Source organism: Heptranchias perlo, chromosome 2, assembly GCF_035084215.1.
Source record: "Heptranchias perlo isolate sHepPer1 chromosome 2, sHepPer1.hap1, whole genome shotgun sequence".
NCBI classification, from domain to species: domain Eukaryota; kingdom Metazoa; phylum Chordata; class Chondrichthyes; order Hexanchiformes; family Hexanchidae; genus Heptranchias; species Heptranchias perlo.
The window spans coordinates 161,554,539-161,574,578 of NC_090326.1; the positions used below are offsets into that span (position 1 = coordinate 161,554,539).

General features: G+C 44.5%; 1 protein-coding gene across 1 annotated transcript in view; it reads right to left on the reverse strand.

Annotated features, from left to right (window-relative positions):
* Positions 1 to 20,040, reverse strand: part of mindy4 (MINDY lysine 48 deubiquitinase 4) — a 168,118-nt gene that overhangs the window by 81,972 nt on the left and 66,106 nt on the right. Inside the window, exon 8 of the mRNA XM_067968294.1 lies at positions 7,730 to 7,846. Within this exon, the coding sequence (XP_067824395.1) occupies positions 7,730 to 7,846 (117 nt within the window). The remainder of the gene's footprint in view (positions 1 to 7,729; positions 7,847 to 20,040) is intronic.

Genomic DNA, 20,040 nt, shown 5'->3' on the forward strand with positions numbered 1-20,040 from the left:
ACAGTAAGTCAAATTCCATTTATATCATATGAGATTCCGGGAATTGTACCAATGTTTTTGGGGATCATATTCTGAGATTTTTATCCATTATTTTTCAATATCAAAAAATTGGTAGCCTTAAATTGTCGATTCTGCCGTTTAAAAGCCAAATAATCTCAAAGGACAAGGAAAAATGCAATTAAAAGGATGGCCTACTTTTTAGCAACTACTATTTAGATTTATATACACATAGGAAGACATGTACATGAGGGCATACACAGTTATCCTTCTTTAATCAAAACCGTCAAGGCAAAAACCCAGTTATTTCCCGAATTCCAATACCAATTCCATGGTCAAAGAAATCAGACCTGTAATTGTTTCTCCCTGGCCCTGCCCCACAATAAAACTGTGACAATCAAATATAATGCAGTGTTTTCTCAGATTTTTTTTTTAAAACTGTCTTTTGGATTCCCACAATGGCTCAAGCGTTAAAATGCAGCACCTGGTGTGGTGCTGAGTCATACAGATGCAAGAAAGTCCCTTGTTGATCACAGATAGGATTTGCAGGGGTGGGAGGGGTGTGTGTGCTACAATGCGTTCCGAGGAAGGGAGGGAAAGAAAAACAAACAACAGCCAGATTCCTGCTCCTGATCACAAGGCTACCAATTTTGTTGACGTGTGCTGGAAAATGTATGTGTGTGGATGTCAGGTGAGAACAATATCGAGGTGGTCAGTGGTGAGCAAACAGTCAAATAGCTGGCTAACATTGGTGTGGGGGGGGGGGGGGGTGGGTCTAGGCTCACATTGTGGGGATCTAGGCTCACAGTGGAGTGAGGTACCGGGGGAGGCCAATACACATGGAATCTAATCTCAATAAGATCCGGTGCCTTCAAGACAAGAGGGCAGGAAACTAAATGGGAAAAAATATGGACCAGAACAGAAAAAGTATGAAGTTTCAGAGTAAAAAGCTGACTAAAGAGTTCTAGCTCCAGCTGGTCTTCAGTTTTGTTTGAACCTTTCCCTTTTTTTAAAGCAATGTCAGCTTGGCTCAGTTCTCAAATCGGAATCAGAACGTCATGGTTCGAGCCACACTCCAGAACTTGGATTCATAATCCAGGCAGTTATGGAGCTGACAGAGTGCTGCATTGTCACAGGTGCCGTCTTTCGGATGAGATATTAAACTGAGGCCCTGTCTCCCTGTTCTCTGATTCAGGTGGGATGTTCAAGATCCCATGGCACTATTTTGACGAGTAGGAAGTTCTCCCAGTGTCCTGATAATTGTTCATCCCTCAATCAACATGACCATAAACAGGTTAACTGGTTATCTTATTGCTGTTTGTGGGATTTTGCTGTGCGCATAATGGCTGCCGTGCTCACAAGCATAATATTTACTGCATTTCAAAGTAATTAATTGTATGTGAAAAGAAGGAACTTGCATTTATATAGCATTTTTCAAGTCCTCAGGATGTCGCAAAGCGCTTCAAAACCAACAAATTACTTTTCAAGTGTAGTCACTGTTATAATGTAGGGACATACGGCAGCAGCCAATTGGCGCACAGCAAGGTCTCACAAACAGCAATGTGATAACAATCAGATCATCTGTTTTAGCGGTTAGTTGAGGGATAAACATTGGCCAAGACACCGGGGAGAACTCCCCAGCTCTTCTTCGATTAATGCCATGGGATCTTTTACGTCCACCAGAGAGGGCAGACAGAGGCCTTGGTTTAACGTTTCATCTGAAAGGCAACAACTCCAACAGTGCAGCACTCCATCGTCACTGCACCAAGAGTGTCAATCTAGTTTACGTGCTCAAGTCCCTGGAGTGGTGCTTAGAACCCACGACTATCTGACTCAGAGACAAGAGCACTACCGCTGAGCCAAAGTGAAGTGTTTTGAGATATTTCTGAGATACATGACAAGGCATTCCATAAGTGCAAGTCTTAATATAGTCCAATATTCTAAAACATAATTTCATTGAGGTTCTGACGCTGGTTGAATCAGTTACATGAGCATTTCATTCAGAGAAAAACATATGGAAAAATATCAATTACACAAAACAAAGCGGACAGCAACGTCAATGAATATATGTTCAGGTCATCCAGAGGAAGGGTTAAACAAACTACTACTCAGGGAATTTTTTTTTAAAAATCACAATCTGGCACAGTTACTCTGGAAGACTGAGAAGGTTTCAGCTCCAGCCAGGTTAACAAACAGCAGGCAGCTCTCGTGGGAAGCGAGAGCGCATTTTTACACGCTCACATGGCAACGGCCCTCTCCACAATGGCACAACAGGACCAAGTGAAAAGGCCACCGCCACTCCGTGTTATTGGATTCTTCCCAAATAAATAAATCCCATTGTGTCACGGTCTGAGCTTTAATGGGGAAATAAAGTTTATGATAACACTTTATTTTTGAAAGACAGTTGAGACTATCATTCCTGGTCTCCTCGGCTCCGGGCGGCTCCCATGATGTTACTGATAGGGAGCAGCTCTGTTCGTTTTGAAGGTTTGGGGTGGTGGGGGGTTGGAGGGGTACAGTGAGACTTCAGATCAGCCTGGGAACCCCCATTCGGAGGCACCTGGACGGGTACAATGCAAACTCAGCCAGTAGTTCCTCTGGAAAACATGAGCGACTGGGCCAGGCAGTCTGATATTGTGGCCCCTTTGCTAAAAGCAACAGAGCTGCTATGACACAGAGGGAACGCCTCCCATCAGTGGGATCACCAGAGAAGTCTGGACACAAACTGTGGTCTTCGTTTTATCCGTGGTACAGATGCAGAGGGACTGCCAGATCCCTAGAAATGAAAACGGCTATCAAAATTCCCCCTCCCCCCACTCCCCTTCAAGGATCTCGGCTGCCCACCCCTCGATTGTCCTGTTGCATTTAAATGATTGAGGGAGCAGGGGCCTGGTGTAGGGCTAGAGAAACCAGCCGAGTTCCCTGCCTTCCTGCCAGAGTACCACTGACCCCAGGGTAGACCTGTACAGGGGTGGCAGTACTTGCGGTGGCAGCAGTGAGAGGACTTGAGGGTGGCCTCCTCTCCCTCTCTTCTTCCAAAAAAACTTGAGCAAGGCTCATTCAGAAACCATGGAGCTGCTTCCGTTGTAGAAATACAAGCCTGGATTCTCCAGATGTCGGCCTCGACCCAGCGGCTTAACTTTTCACCTGAGGCAGACGGTCGTGGGTTTAATCCAGGCGCCTCAGACTTCAGCACATAATCTAGGCTGACGCTTCAGTGCAACACTGAGGGAGTGTGGGAGGTGCTCGTCTGTCAGGTGAAAAGAGAAACCATGGCCCTGCCTGCCCTCTCGGGTGGATGTAAAGGATCTAATAGCACTATTTGAAGAAGAGCAGGGAGGTGTCCTGGCCAGTATTTATCCCTCAACCAACATGACTAAAATAGATTACCTGGTCATTACTCTCATTGCTGTTTGTGAGATTGGCTGCCACATTTCTTACATTACAACAGTGGCTACACTTCAAAAATATTTCATAGTGATGCCATGAGATAGTGAATGGCAGGATACAATTACAATTTCTTTCTTAATCAAGTCCACTCAATTTACAGGTGAAAATCAGGCATACCCGATCGCAAAATTGGGCAGAGTTCCATAACACTGGATCTCCACCCATTTTTTTCGCTCATCCCATTTTCTGTTGTCATTTCCCCTGACTGCAGAAAGGGCCTGCCCATTTTTTGCCCACTTTCTTTCATTGCACCTGGGCATCACTCGCTTCTCTGCCCAACTTCCTCCAGCAGCACTGCCACAGCTGCAGAGAACCCTAATTCTTTAAACTGCTGCAGACCTTTAAAACCTTCAGCAGGAGGCTATATCCCACCCCCTCAATGGGCCTTACTCCCCGTGTTCCTGACACCTGGAGCTCAGCCGGAATATCGACGAATCCAAGCTCAGAAATCATGGGAGGACCATTGCTCATGACAGCGGGCGGGCGTGACCCACGCTCAGCTCTACGTCCGCTTGGGATAGCGCCCAAGCTTAATATCTAGCCTACTCTTCATATTCACCTGCGTCCGCCTCCTGTGATTTTGTTCAATACAGTTTATTACAGGTTTGAAAGGGAGTATTTTTGTTTAAAGCACTTTACCATTATATACTTTAAAAACATTATACCAGCTGAACAAGTTCACAGTGGATAATTCATCGTCTGAAGTGCTTTGAGAAGTTTTGACAGGATAAAGCATTATATATAAAGAAAAAAAATTTGCTTGTTAGCAAAATTACAGCCCATGAGATTAAAGTGGCAGCGTGGGTACAAAATTGGCTAGGAGACAGAAAGCAGAGAGTAGTGGTGAACAGTTGTATTTCAGACTGGAGGGAAGTATACAGTGGTGTTCCCCAGGGGTCAATATTAGGACCACTGGTCTTTTTGATTTATATTAATGACCTGGACATGGGTATACATGGTATAATTTCAAAGTTTGCAGACGACACAAAACTCGGAAATGTGGTAAACAATGTGGAGGATAGTAACAGACTTCAGAAGGACACAGACAGACTGGTGAAATCGGCAGACACATGGCAGATGAAATTTAATGCAGAGAAGTGTAAAGTGATATATTTTGGTAGGAAGAATGAAGAGTGGCAATATAAACTGAACGGTACAATTTTAAAGGGGGTGCAGGAACAGAGAGACCTGGGGGTTCACATACACAAATCTTTGAAGGTGGCAGGACAAGTTAAAAAGACTGTTAAGAAAGTATATGGGATCCTGGGCTTCATTAATAGAGGCAAAGAGTACAAAAGCAAGGAAGTTATGCTAAACCTTTATAAAACACTGGTTAGGCCTCAGCTGGAGTACTGTGTTCAATTCTGGGCACCTCACTTTAGGAAGGATGTCAAAGCCTTAGAGAGGGTGCAGAAGAGATTTACTAGAATGATACCAGGGATGAGGGACTTCAATTATGTGAAGAGACTGGAGAAGCTGTCCTTAGAACAGAGAAGGTTAAGGGGAGGTTTGATAGGTGTTCAAAATCATGAACGGTTTTGACAGAGTAAATAAGGAGAAACTGTTTCCAGTGGCAGAAGGGTCAGTAACCGGAGGACACAGATTGAAGGTGTTTAGCAAAAGAGCCAGAGGTGACATGAGGAAATATTTTTTGACGCAACGAGTTGTAATGATCTGGAATGTGCTGCCTGAAAGGGCGGTGGAAGCAGATTCAATCGTAAGTTTCAAAAGGGAATTGGATAAATACTTGAAGGTAAAAAATTTCCAGGGCTATGGGGAAAGAGCAGGGGAATGGTGCTAATTGGATAGCTCTTTCAAAGAGCCAGCACAGGCACAATGGGCCAAATGGCCTCCTCCTGTGCTGTACCTATTATGATACTATGAAAGACTTGCCTTTCACAACCCAATGCAGTACTTTTTGAAATGTAGCAACTGTTGCAATGTAGGAAACGCAGCAGCTAAATTTCGCACAGCAAGGTCCCACAAACAGCAATGAGATAATGACCAGATAATCTGTTTTAGTGATGTTGGTTGAGGGATAAATGTTGGCCAGGACTCTCCTGCTCTTCCTAGAAATAGTACCATGGGATCTTTTACATCCACCTGAGTGGGCAGACGGGGCCTCGGTTTAATGTCTCACCTAAAAGACAGCACCTTCGACAGTGCAGCACTCCCTCAGTATTGCACTGAGGGTGCCTAAATCTTGTGCTCAAGTCTCTGGATTGGGACTTAAACCCACAATCTTCTGACTCAGATGTGGGATTGCTACCCACTGAGCTACTGTATGTTTACCCAGTGAGTAGCTGAGCCACATTGACCAGGATGTTCTCAAGTTCCATCGCTGGTCTATGCTAAGTTTGCAGGTTATATGGGCGCTACAAATGGCCTCAGCACTCTGGATCACAGAGGGGAAAGTAAACCAGTTTCCTGCTTCTGATGACGATCTAACAACCCTTGCTGGAAGTACACAGTGTGAATGTTATGTAAGCACAGGATTGATCTTGGTGTAATTCCCCCCTCCATGGTAAGTAGATTGCCGACATGCACAGTCAAGACTCACAAATTTGAAACAATGATTACTTGGGCGAGGCACGGGAGGGCACCTAGGATGGGGGAAGTGGAGGAAGAAAATTGGCACGAGAAAAACAATGGGTTTATGTATTAAGAAAATCAGTTTTGATGCGTTAGTTTTTTAAAAAATTTCTTTCCCACCCAGGGCCTGGTGACTGCAGACTGGCTCAAAGACTAATCCAGCACTGCATTTTAATCAATGGAGCTATTCTCTAACTCCTCCCTATCAGTGATATTATCAAATCATAGAATCATACAGCACAGGAGGTCATTACTCCCACTTCCCCCTGCGCCTTCCCCATAGCCCTGCAAATTTTTCCTTTTTAAGTATTTATTCAATTCCCTTTTGAAAGTTACTATTGAACCTGCTTCCCTTTCAGGCAGCGCATTCCAGGTCATAATAACTCACAGAGTAAAACTATTTCTCCTCATCTCCCCTCTGGTTCTTTCGCTAATTACCTTAAATCTGTGTCCTTTGGTTACTGACCCTCCTGCCACTGGAAACAGTTTCTCCTTACATACTGTTAAAACCGTTCATGATTTTGAACACATATTAAATCACCCCTTAATCTTCTCTGCTCTAAGGAGAACAACCCCAGCTTCTCCCGTCTCTCCACATAACTGAAGTCCCTCATCCCTGTTAATATTCTAGTAAATCTCCTCTGCATCCTCTCCAAATAGTCCAGTGGCAAGAAGACACAATATAGCGCGATTTCATTAAGGCAAGAAATTTGATTTTAAAAACAGACAACGGGACCATGTACCAAGGACAGAGATTACAAGTAGAACTAGTTCTGATACCAGCGCTGAAAGGTTATGCCTATCAGGAAAGATTTCACAGGCTGGGGCACCTTTCTCTAGAAAAGAGAAGGCTGAGGGGTGGCCTGATGGAGATCTTTAAGATTATGAAACGGTTTGATAGGGTAGACGTAGAGAAGATGTTTCCACTTGTGGGGGAGACCAAAACTAGGGGTCATGAGTATAAGATAGTCACTAATAAATCCAATAGGGAATTCAGGAGAAACACCCAGAGAGTGGTTAGAATGTAGAACTCGCTACCACAAGGAGAAGTTGAGATGAATAGCATAGATGCATTTAAGGGGAAGCTAGATAAACACGTGATGGTGAAAGGAATAGAAGGTTATGCTAATAGGGTTAGATGAAGAGGGGTGGGAGGAGGCTCGTGTGGAGCATAATCACCTGCATAGACCTGTTGGGCCGAATGGCCTGTTTCTGTGCTATAATTCTAGTGTCAGACCAGCCAGAGCTTGAAGGCTCCCGGAGCAAATTCGTACCGAGGGTAGAGATGACAAGGTTGTCTGCTGCCAGATCATCGTGGGGCTTGTGGGTTTTACTAGTGTGGACTCCTACAGAGTGTGGAAGTATGGGGGTGGGCTGATACCAGACCATCACAAGAACCGTCCATTGGTTTAGAGTGTGAACTCATGCTGAGGCTGGAGATTACAGGATGGGCTACAGCTAAACCATCATGGGGCCTGTGGGTTTCCAGCATGGACTCGTAGCGAGGGTGGAAATTACAGAGTGGGCTGGTGCCAGACTATTATCTCTGGTTTAGGATACCAGTGTGGGTTTCATATAGCTCAAACAGAGCTGATGTATTTTAAGCACACGCAGAGATTTTATTTTTTAAAATGACATATCCTCCTTTTGTTGCATAACAACAACAGAAAGAAAAGAAAAAAACCTTCACCTTCTTCTGAACGATGCCGTACTTTAAGTCAGGTAGCTCATTAAAGGTGAAACTCTGTATCTTCCATTCCTCAGCAAAGCAGCAAAAACTGGAGCCAAATAGAAGATTTTTCAGCTGCTGCAAACAAAATGATTTTAAAAAAGTTAAGTTCGCTACTTAAAACATAATAAATTTCAAGAAAAGTTGCTAAATGGTCTATTAAAGTTCATCCGTCAAGTACATAACTGGTACATCATGGCATCTAATTCCATTTTACCTCTATTACCTTCGATGTAACAAGAAGACACAGATTTAGGGTCATTAACAAAACAACCTGAGGGGAGATGAGGAGAAATTTTTTTATACAGCGAGTTGTAATGATCTGCAATGCACTGCCGGAAGGGGTGAAGGAAGCAGATTCAATAGTAATTTTCAAAAGGGAATCGGATAAATACTTGAAGGGGAAAAATTTGCACGGCTGTGGGGAAAGAGCAGGGGAGTGTGGAACTAATTGCATAGCTTTCAAAGAGCCCGCACAGGCACGATGGGCCAAATGGCCTCCTTCTGTGCTGTATGATTCTATGGACGAACAATTATGGACCGGGGTGGGGGAACACAGAGACCTGGGGGTATATGTGCACAAATCTTTGAAGGTGGCAGGACAGGTTGAGAAATCGGTTAAAAAAGCATACGGGATCCTGGGCTTTATAAATAGAGGCATGGGGCTCTATTTTAAAACCAAGCTGGGGAAGGGGGCGAAGGGGGATCAAATTGAGGACGGGAATCCCATTTTGACATAAGGACGTCTTTTTTTTTTCTCAGTTTCCGGTCTGACTGACCGGCTGGTCTCAGTTGGACGGGAGACCAGCCAGCGAGAAGACATGTTCAGGTAAGTCCGTAGGTAAGTCTTTGTTTGTGTGGATTGGGGGGGGGGCATGGGTGGGCACGGAGGGCATGGGTGGGTATGTTGGTACAGGGTCATGAGTCATGGGGGGCGGGGATCAGGGGTCAGTCACGGGGGAGGGGGGGTTTTGGGATGGGGGGTCATTGCAGGGGGCCGCGATCGTTGAGGGGGAGAATCGGGGGTAGGAGGATCGGGGTCGGAGGATCGGGGTCGGGGATCTGCGATCCGCGATCGGGAATCAGTTGTCTGCGATCGTTGGGGAGTCGGTGCAGGTAGGCTTGTTGGGCCTGGGAGAAGCACACTTGCTCCTCCGGGCCCACAAGCTGTCTTTTTCTAGGCTCCTACCTGTTAGTCTCGGGCCTTCTCGCCTCCTTGCATTAGGCATAAAACAGAAGGCCCGGGAATCCTGGCCCCCGGAGCTGAAATCGGGAAGTCCAGAAAAATGGAGGTCCGAAGCCTCCTTAAAAAGTTTTAAGGCCCAGCCCGACTCCTGGGAGCAGGTTGGTCGCCCGTGCCGGTGAAAACCGGAAATGGGCGGGTTGGAGGCAGGTCTCAAATGGTAGCAATTTTCAATGCCCCCCCACCCCCAACCCACCCGTTTTTCACTTTTAAAATTGAACCCATAGAGTACAAAAGCAAGGCAATTATGTTGAACCTTCATAAAACATTGGTTCAGCCACAGTTGGAGTATTGTGTTCAATTCTGGGGACCACACTTCAGGAAGGATGTGAAGGCCTTAGAGAGTGTGTAGAGGAGATTTACTAGAATGGTTGCAGGGATTGAGGGACTTCAGTTATGTGGAGAGACTGGAGAAGCTGGGGTTGTTCTCCTTTAGAGCAGAGAAGGTTAAGAGGAGATTTGATAGAAGTGTTCAAAATCATGAAGGGTTTAGATAAACATAACGTAAGAAATAGGAACAGGAGTAGGCCATATGGTCCCTCGAGCCTGCTCCGCCATTCAATAAGATCATGGCTGATCTTCGACCTCAACTCTACTTTCATGCCCAATCCCCATATCCCTTGATTCCCCTAGAGTCTAAAAATCTAGCGATCTCATTCTTGAATATACTCAACAACTGAGCATCCACAGCCCTCTGAGATAGAGAATTCCAAATATTTACAACCCTCTGACTGAAGAAATTCCTCCTCATTTCAGTCCTAAATGTTCAACCCCTTTTACTGAGAATATGCCCCTTAGTTATAAACTCTCCAGCCAGGGAAAACAGCCTCTCATCATCTACCCTGCCAAGCCATCTAAGAATCTTATATGTTTCAATAATATCAACTCTCATTCTTCTAAACTCCAGAGTATAGGCCCATTCTATTCAATCTCTCCTCATAGGACAACCCTCTCATCCCAGGAATCAATCGAGTGAAACCTTTGTTGCACCACCTCTAAGGCAAGTATATCCTTCCTTAGGTAAGGAGACCAAAATTGTGCACAGTACTCCAAATGTGGTCTCACCAAAGCCCTGTGCAATTGCAGCAAGATTTCCTTACTCTTGTACTCCAACCCCCTTGCAATAAAGGCCAATAAACCATTTGCCTTCCTAATTGCTTGCTGTACCTGCATGTTAACTTTCTGTGTTTCATGTACAAGGAAACCCAAATCCCTCTGAACACCAACATTTAATAGTTTCTCACATTTCCCCACATTATACTCCATCTGCCAGATTCTCACCCACTCACTTAACCTGTCTATATCCCTTTGCAGACTCTTTGTGTCCCCCTCACAGTTTACTTTCCCACCTAGCTTTGTATCGTCAGCAAACTCGGATACATTACTCTCAGTCCCTTCACATAAGTCATTGATATAGATTGTAAATAGCTTTGGTCCAAGCACTGATCCTTGCAGCACTCCACTAGTTACAGCCTGCCAACCTGAGAATGGCTCATTTATTCCTACTCTGTTTTCTGTCCGTTAGCCAATCCTCTATCCATGCTAAGAAAATACCCCCAACCCCATGAGCCCTTATCTTGTGTAACAACCTTTTGTGTGGTACTTTATCGAATGCCTTTTGAAAATCCAAATGTACGACATCCACTGGTTCCCCTTTATCTACCCTGCTAGTTACATCCTCAAAAAACTCTAATAAATTTGTCAAACACGATTTCCCTTTCATAAAACCGTGTTGACTCTGCCTAATCATATTACGATTTCCTAAGTGCCCTGTTACCACGTCCTTAATAATAGATTCCAGCATTTTCCCGACTACCGATGTCAGGCTAACTGGCCTGTGGTTTCCTGTTTTCTTTCTACCTCCTTTCTTGAATAGCAGTGTTACATTTGCTACCTTCCAATACAGTGGGACCATTTTAGAATCTAGGAAATTTTCGACGATCACAACCAGTGCATCCACTATCTCTGCAGCCACCTCTTTTAGAACCCTAGGATGTAGGCCATCAGGTCTAGGGGATTTGTTAAGTAAATAAAGAGAAGCTGGGCTGTTCTCCTTAGAGCAGAGAAGGTTAAGAGGGGATTTGATAGAAGTGTTCAAAGTCATGAAGACTTTAGATAAAGTAAATAAAGAGAGACTGTTCTCATTGGCAGAAGGGTCGAGACCCATGGACACAGATTTAAGGTGATTGGCAAAAGAACCAAAGGCGACATGAGGAAAAAAATTTTTACACAGCGAGTAGCTATGATCTGGAATGGGCTACCTGAAAGTGCGGTGGAAGCAGATTCAATTCAAGATTTCAAAAAGGAATTGGATAAACACTTGAAGGGAAAAAATCTGCAAGGTTACGGGGAAAGAGCGGGGGAATGGGACTAACTGGATTGCTCTCACAAAGAGCCGGCACCGTCTCAAGGGGCAGAATGGCCTCCTTCTGTGCTGTAACAATTCTATGATTCTAACAATTGGCTTGTTTGTATGACGCTACTCTATCTGCTATTTTAACAGAGGCGACTATTTCAAAGGCAGACGAAGGAACAGCATGTGAGATACTGGACTTGCCTTCACAAAGCTCAGAAATGTCTAAAATGCTTCACATGCAGGGAATTTCTTATGTAGGTAGTTAATAATGACCCTTTGTCAAGATCCCAAATACATGAATGACCAGTTCAGCAGTGCTTTTTTAGTGGCGTTGACTAAGGAACAGGCTGACAACGGGACATCTCATCTGAAATGCGGTACCTCTAACATTGCGTCGCTCTCTCACTACCCCGTCACTCTCTCACTACCCCGTCACTCTCTCACTACCCCGTCACTCTCTCACTACCCCGTCACTCTCTATTAATAAAGCCCAGGATCCCATATGCTTTTTAACAGCTTTCTCAACTTGTCCTGCCACCTTCAAAGATTTGTGTATGTGCACCCCAGATCTCTATTCCTGCACTCCCTTTAAAAATGTACCACTTAGTTCATATTGCCTCTCCTCATTCTTCCTACTAAGATGTATCACTTCACACTTCACTGCGTTAAATTTCACCTGCCATGTGTCTGCCCATTTCACCAGTCTGTCTATGTCCTCCTGTAGTCTGTTTCTATCCTGCACATTGTTTACTACATTACCGAGTTTCATGTCATCTGCAAACTTTGAAATTATACCCTCTATACCCAAGTCCAGGTCATTAATATATATCAAAAAGAGCAGTGGTCCTATTACTGACCCCTGGGGAACACCACTGTATACTTCCCTCCAGTCTGAAAAACAACCATTCACCACTACTCTCTGCTTTCTGTCCCTTAGCCAATTTCGTATCCACGCTGCCACTGTCGCTTTAATCATGTGGGCTTTAATTTTGCTAATGTCTATTATGTGGTACTTTATCAAATGCCTTTTGAAAGTCCAAATACACAACACAAATCACACTACCCTCATCAACCCTGCCCATCAGTTCAAATTATAATAATATATAATTATTATATACTGGGAGTGGAGGAGGTGTGGGCTGGTGATTGGGGTGGGGATCCTCTATCGGTACACGGCCGACAGGGTGATCCGTACCCCCGGGGTCTACCCACCTTTCTCCGCCATATTCCCGAGCCGTGACAAATCTCTCCACTTTGCCAGATTTTTCATGCTTCCCTCCCCCTCTGCTATTCCGCTGTAACCATTTACACCTCCTCTGGACCCATCTTCTGTTTCTATACTTGTCTTATTACCACCCTCTTTGCCTTGCACCATCATCCCTTTTGTCATTTAATCACTCCTGCCCTCCACTCCATCACTCTTTGTTCTTTTCTTGCCCAACCATTTTTCACCGGCTGTGGATTTGCTTAAAAGTTGTTCATCTCTAACATCTTCCAGTTCTTGTGAAAAGTCTTCGACCTGAAACGTTAGCTCTGTTTCTCTCTCCACAGAAGCTGCCTAACCCACTGAGTGCTTTCCAGCATTTTCTGTTCTTAATTCAAATTTTATTAACGTTTACTCTACGAGGCCCCATTAGGATAGGTATAACCTACTGAGTGAATGAGTTAATCTCATCTTGCCTAAATCATCAAGGACGTAATTAGACCATGAAATCATGACTTTACATTGTCTTATTAGCACAATTAGGATACTACAATTAACAGCATCTTAATAGTAAGAGTACTCAAAGTACTTAGATAGATATTATTAACTGTGACAATTAATATCTAAGGTTACAAAAGCAGTTCAAGTCATGTTAAATTAATTATCAGTCAGGGATCCACTAATGACTTACAATTTGATATTGTATTCAATGTGCAAGATAGCCTCTAAGCTGATACTTCAGTACTGAGAGAGAGTGCTGCACTGTCGGAAAGACGGCATCTCCGACAGTGCAGCTCTCCCTCAGTACTGCACTGAGGCGTCAGCGTAGGTTTTGTGCTCAAATTTCATGGAGCGGGACTTCAAGATAAAAATGCTACCCACTACATTACCGAGTTTCATGTCATCTGCAAACTTTGAAATTCTGCCCTCTATACCCAAGTCCAGGTCATTAATAAATATCAAAAAGAGCAGTGGTCCTAATGCTGACCCCTGGGGAACACCACAGTATACTTCCATCCAGTCTGAAAAACAACCATTCATCACTACTCTCTGCTTTCTGTCCCTTAGCCAATTTCGTATCCACGCTGCCACTGTCCCTTTAATCATGTGGGCTTTAATTTTGCTAATGTCGATTATGTGGTACTTTATCAAATAGCAGAGGGGGAGGGAAGCATGAAAAATCTGGCAAAATGGAGAGATTTGCCATGGCTCGGGAATATGGCGGAGAAAGGTGGGTAGACCCCGGGGGTACGGATCACCCTGCTGGCCGTGTACCGATAGAGGATCCCCACCCCAATCACCAGCCCACACCTCCTCCACTCCCAGTATATAATAATTATATATTATTATAATTTGAACTGATGGGCAGGGTTGATGAGGGTAGTGTGATTTGTGTTGTGTATTTGGACTTTCAATTTGAAGATAAAAATGCTACCCACTGAGCCCCAGCTAACATAGCGTCACGTCTAGCGTCCTGCGCTGCATAGATCAATGATAGAAATTAATCAAAACGAAATGATTCCACTAAGGCTTAATTGGAAAAGAAAATAACTGAGAGATCAAGCTTATTCTGACTATAATATGAAGGGCTGTCTGGACAAATTGACAAGTTTAATAGAATTTGATCTCACTGATTTCCATTGCATGTCCAATATTTGGTTTCTTCGTACAAATCTAATTTAACTCCTAATGATCTGGGTGGTTTTATATTTTTGTTGCTCTCACTTTCTGATCATCCAGTTAACAAAATTAGATGGGACTCCGGGGTTCAGAAACAAGCTGTTGAGGCTGGGGTTCAATTGAAAATTTCAAACCTGAGATTGATAGATATTTTAGGCAAGGGTATTATGGATTACAGAACCAAGGTGGGTAGATTGAGTTATGGTACTGACCAGCCATGATCTAACTGAATGTTGGAACAGGCTCGAGGGGCTGAATGGCCTACTGTTGTTCCTATGTCCCAAAGTGCGAACAGATCAAGTCTTCAGACTAGGCATAAAAATATACTGACCTCAGTCTTTTGGTAAACTCCTGATTTTCACAGAGCTTGTGGTGCAAGGAAGACTCAATGGTTTACAGACAAATAAATCCCCAGTGAATGAGGGTTGAATAACTCACCCATCCTACAGACTGGTGTACCGTGTGCCTGATGTCACTCAGTCATTAATGTCCAGCAAGCTACCGACGTCCATTATGATCCCTATACTGAGATCATAGAAACTTAGAGCATAGAAGGAAGCCATTCGGCCCATCCTGCCTGTGCTGGCTCTTTGAAAGAGTTATCCAATTAGTCCCATTACCCTGCTCTTTCCCCATAGCCCTGCAAATTTTTCCATTTCAAGTATATATCCAATTCCCTATTGAATTTGCTTCCAGCATCCTTTCGAGCACTGCATTCAGATCATAACAACTCGCTGCGTAAAACAATTTCTCCTCATCTCCCCTTCTGGTTCTTTTGCCAATTATCTTAAATCTGTGTCCTCTGGTTACCGACCCTCCTGCCAGCGGAAACAGTTTTTCCTTATTTACTCTATCAAAACCCTTCATAATTCTGAACACTTCTTTTAAATCTCCCCTTAACCAAATCTGCTCTAAGTAGAGCAACCCCAGCTTCTCCAGTCTCTCCACATAACTGAAGTCTTTCATCTCTGGTACCATTCTAGTAAATCTCTTCTGCACCCTCTCTAAGGCCATGACATCCTTCCTAAAGTGTGGTGCCCAGAATTGGATACAGTATTCCAGCTGAGGCCTAACCAGTGATTTAGAAAGGTTCAGCATAACTTCCTTGCTTTTGTACTCCATGCCTGTATTTATAAAGCCCAGGAACTTGTATGCTTTTTCTCAACTTGTCAACCTGATCAACTTGTCCTGCCACCAAAGATTTGTGTATGTGAACCCCCAGGTCTCTCTGTTCCTGCGCCCCCATTTAAAATTGTACCATGCAGTTTATATTGCCTCTCCTCATTCTTCCTTCCAAAATGCATCAATTCACACTTCTCTCCATTAACTTTCATCTGCCATGTGTCTGCTCATTTCACAAGTCTGCTACTATCCTCCTCCATGTTTACTACATTTCCAAGTTTCGTGTTATCTGCAAACTTTGAAATTATACCCTGTTTCACCAAGTCCAGGTTATTAATATATACCAAAAAGAGCAGTGGTCCTAATACTGACCCCTAGAGACCACTACATACTACCCTCCAGTCTGAAAAACAACCGTTCACCACTACTCTTCGCTTTCTGTCCCTTAGCCAATTTCGTATCCACACTGGCACTGTCCCTTTAATCCCATGGGCTTCAATGCTGGTGTATTAGGTAAATGAGAAGCTGCATAAAAGAGCGAAGGGTTAAACTCTGCTTTCAGCCTGCAGAGTTTTCAGTGACAAAAGGGAGGGGTGTGGGAACTACCACGACAGTGAACTTAACAATCCAAGTGTACAGTCCCAAGGTCCAAACTGGGAACAGAATGCGACCAGAAATAAAGATGCCTCTTTTTTTTAATTCATTCATTCATGGGATGTGAGTGTCACTGGCAAGGCCAGCATTTATTGCCCATCCCTAATTGCCCTTGAGTTGGTGGCAGTGAGGCGCCTTCTTGAACTGTTGCAGTCCATGTGGTGAAGGTACTCCCACAGTGCTGTTAGGTAGGGAGTTCCAGGATTTTGACCCAGTGGCGATGAAGGAACGGTGATATATTTCCAAGTCAGGATGGTGTGTGATTTGGAGGGGAACGTGCAGGTGGTGGTGTTCCCATGTGCCTCCTGCCCTTGTCCTTCTAGGCGGTTGAGGTCACAGGTTTGGGAGGTGCTGTCGAAGAAGCCTTGGCGAGTTGCTGCAGTGCATCCTGTAGATGGTACACACTGCAGCCACGGTGCACCGGTGGTGGAGGGAGTGAAAGTTTAAGGTGGTGGTGCGGGTGCCAATCAAGCGGGCTACTTTGTCCTGGATGGTGTTGAGCTTCTTGAGTGTTGTTGGAGCTGCATCCATCCAGGCAAATGGAGAGTGCTCCATCACACTCCTGACTTGTGCCTTGTAGATGGTGGAAAGGCACTGGGGAGTCTAGAGGTGAGTCACTCGCCGCAGAATACCCAGCCTCTGGCCTGCTCTTGTAGCCACAGTATTTATGTGGCTGGTCCAGTTAAGTTTCTGGTCAATGATGACCCCCTGGATGTTGATGGTGGGGGATACAGCGATGGTAATGCCGTTGAATGTCAAGGAGAGGTGGTTAAACTCTCTTTTGTTGGAGATGGTCATTGCCCGACACTTGTCCGGCACATTGCCCAACACTTGTCCCTTATTACGGTCCTGAGTTCCACCCCAATCCTGAGGCATGAATGGTGGTCATTTTGCCTTGAGTCAGAAGGTCAAGGGTTGAATCCCCGCGCGGGGACTTGAGCACCTAGGGAGTGAATTTCACCTGGGCTTCTCTTCATTGGCTACCGTAACCTCAACAGAAAATGCAGGGCAATGGCAACAGTGTAGTTACGGCAGCTGACCGAGAGAATGCTGCTAAGATTCAACCTTCTGATCTATGCTGACACTTCAGTGCTGTACTGAGAAGGTGGCCCCTAAAAGGGGGGAGGACCTACCATCCTGACAACCCAGAAGGAGGGACAACAGGTCCTCAAACTTCGAGGATAACCAAATTCCCAATGAAGACATAAGATCATAGAAAGGTTACAGCATGGAGGGAGGCCATTCGGCCCATCGAGTCTGCGCCGGCTCTATGCAAGAGCAATCCAGCTGGTCCCACTCCCCCCCACCCCGCCCCCCTCACCCTTTCCCCATAAGCCCTGCAAATTTTTTCCTTTCAAGTACTTATCCAGTTCCCTTTTGAAGGACATGATTGAATCTGCCTCCAAGACCCCCTTGGGCAGTGCATTCCAGATTCTAACCACTCGCTGTGTAAAAAAGTTTCTCCTCATGTCACCTTCGGTTCTTTTGCCAATCGCCTTAAATCTATGTCCTCTGGTTCTTGACCATTCCGCCATTGGGAACAGTTTCCCTCTGTCTACTCTGTCAAGACCCTTCATGATTTTGAATACCTCTATCAAATCTCCTCACGGCCGTCTCTGTTCCAAGGAGAACAACCCCAGCTTCTCCAGTCTATCCAAGCAACTAAAGTCCCTCATCCCGGGAATCATTCCAGTAAATCTCTTCTGCACCCTTTCTAAGACCTTCACATCTTTCCTAAAGTGTGGTGCCCAGAACTGGACACAATGCTCCAGTTGTGGCCGAACCAGTGTTTTATAAAGGTTCATCATGACTTCCATACTTTTGGACTCTATACCTCTATTTATGAAGCCCAGAATTCCGTATGCTTTTTTAACCGCCTTCTCAACCTGCCCTGCCATCTTCAATGATTTGTGCACATATACCCCCCAGATCTCTCTGTTCCTGTACCCCTTTTAGAGTTGTGCCCTCTAGTTTATATTGTCTCTCCTCATTCTTCCCACCGAAATGTATCACTTCACATCTTTCTGCGTTAAATTTCATCTACCACGTGCCCGCCCATTCCACCAGCCTGTCTATATCCTCTTGAAGTCTATCACTATCCTCCTCACTGTTTACTACCCTTTCAAGTTTTGTGTCATCTGCAAATTTTGAAATTTTGCCCTGTACACCCAAGTCCAAGTCATTAATATATCTCAAGAAAAGCAGTTGTCCCAGCACCGACCCCTGGTGAACACCACTGTACACCTCTCTCCAGTCCAAAAAACAACCGGTCACCACTACTCTCTGTTTCCTGTCATTTAGCCAATTCTGTATCCATGTTGCTGCTGCCCCCTTTATTCCATAGGCCGCAATCTTGATGATAAGCCTATCATGCAGCACTTTATCAAACGCCTTTTGAAAGTCCATATACACCACATCAACTGCATTGCCCTCATCTACCCTCTCTGTTACTTCATCAAAAAACTCTATCAGGTTAGTTAAACACGATTTGCCTTTATCAAATCCGTGCTGGCTTTCCCTAATCAATCCACACTCGTCCAAGTGACTGTTAATTCTGTCCCGGATTATCGTTTCTAAAAGTTTCCCCACCACTGAGGTTAAACTGACTGGCCTATAGTTGCTGGGTTTATCCTTACACCCTTTTTTGAACAAGTGTATAACATTTGCAATTCTCCAGTCCTCTGGCACCACGCCCGTGTCTACAGATGTTTGGAAGATTATGGCCAGTAACTCCACAATTTCCACCCTTACTTCCCTCAGCAACCTAGGATGCATCCCATCCAGACCAGGTGACTTATCTACTTTAAGTACAACTAGCCTTTCAAGTACCTCTTCTTTATCAATTTTTAGCCCATCCAGTATCTCAACTATATCTTACTTTACTGAGACTCTGGCAGCATCTTCAGATCATAGAATCATAGAATGGTTACAGCACAGAAGGAGGCCATTCGGCCCATCAAGGTAGTGCCAGCTCTTTGTAAGAGCAATCCAGTTAGTCCCATTCCCCCACTCTTTCCCCATAGTCTTACCAATTTTTTCCCTTCAAGTATTTATTCAATTCCTTTTTGAACGCCACAATTGAATCTGCTTCCACCACCCTTTCAGGCAGCGCAGTCCAGATCATAACTACTCACTGCATAAAAAAGATTTTCCTCATGCCATCTTTGGTTCATTTGCCGATCACCTTAAATCTGTGTCCTCTGGTTCTCGACTCTTCCGCCAATGGGAACAGTTTATCTTTACTTACTTTACCTAAACCCATCTTGATTTTAACACTATCAAATCTCCTCTTAACCTTCTCTGTTCCAAGGAGAACAACCCCAGCTTCTACAACCTATCCACATAACTGAAGTCCCTCATCCCCGGAACCATTCTAGTAAATCTTCTCTGCACCCTCTCTTCACAATCCTGCCCGGATTTGGACACAATACTCCAGTACGGCCGAACCAGTGTTTTATAAAGGTTCATCATAACTTCCTTGCTTTTAAACTCTATGCCTCTATTATAATTGGGAAAAGAGCCAGGGAGGCGAGATGAGGAGAATATTTTTAATGCAGTGAGTTGCAGTGATCTGGAATGCACTGCCAGAAAGGGCGGTGGAAGCAGATTCAATCCTGACTTTCGAAAGGGAATTGGATAAATACTTGAAAAGGAAAAATTTGCAAGGCTATGGGGAAAGAGCAGGAAGCATGGGATGAGTTGCATAGCTCTTTCAAAGAACTAGCACAGGTACGATGGGCCGAATGGTCGCCTTCTGTGTTGTAAGATTCTATGAGGTGCAGATCAGCCATGATCTAATTGATTGTGGAACAAGCCCAAGGAGCTGAATGGCCCGCTCCTGTTCCTATGCTACTTGTACCACAAGTTCGGTTTCCCAACAGACTGAGCTCAGTGCACTTTCTATTTTAAAAATATAAATTGTGAATGTTTTTTCCTTCATTTAACTCTAATCTGAAGATTTGATTTGTTCGTACTTATTTCTGAACCTGAGAATCCCATCTAATTCTGTAAAG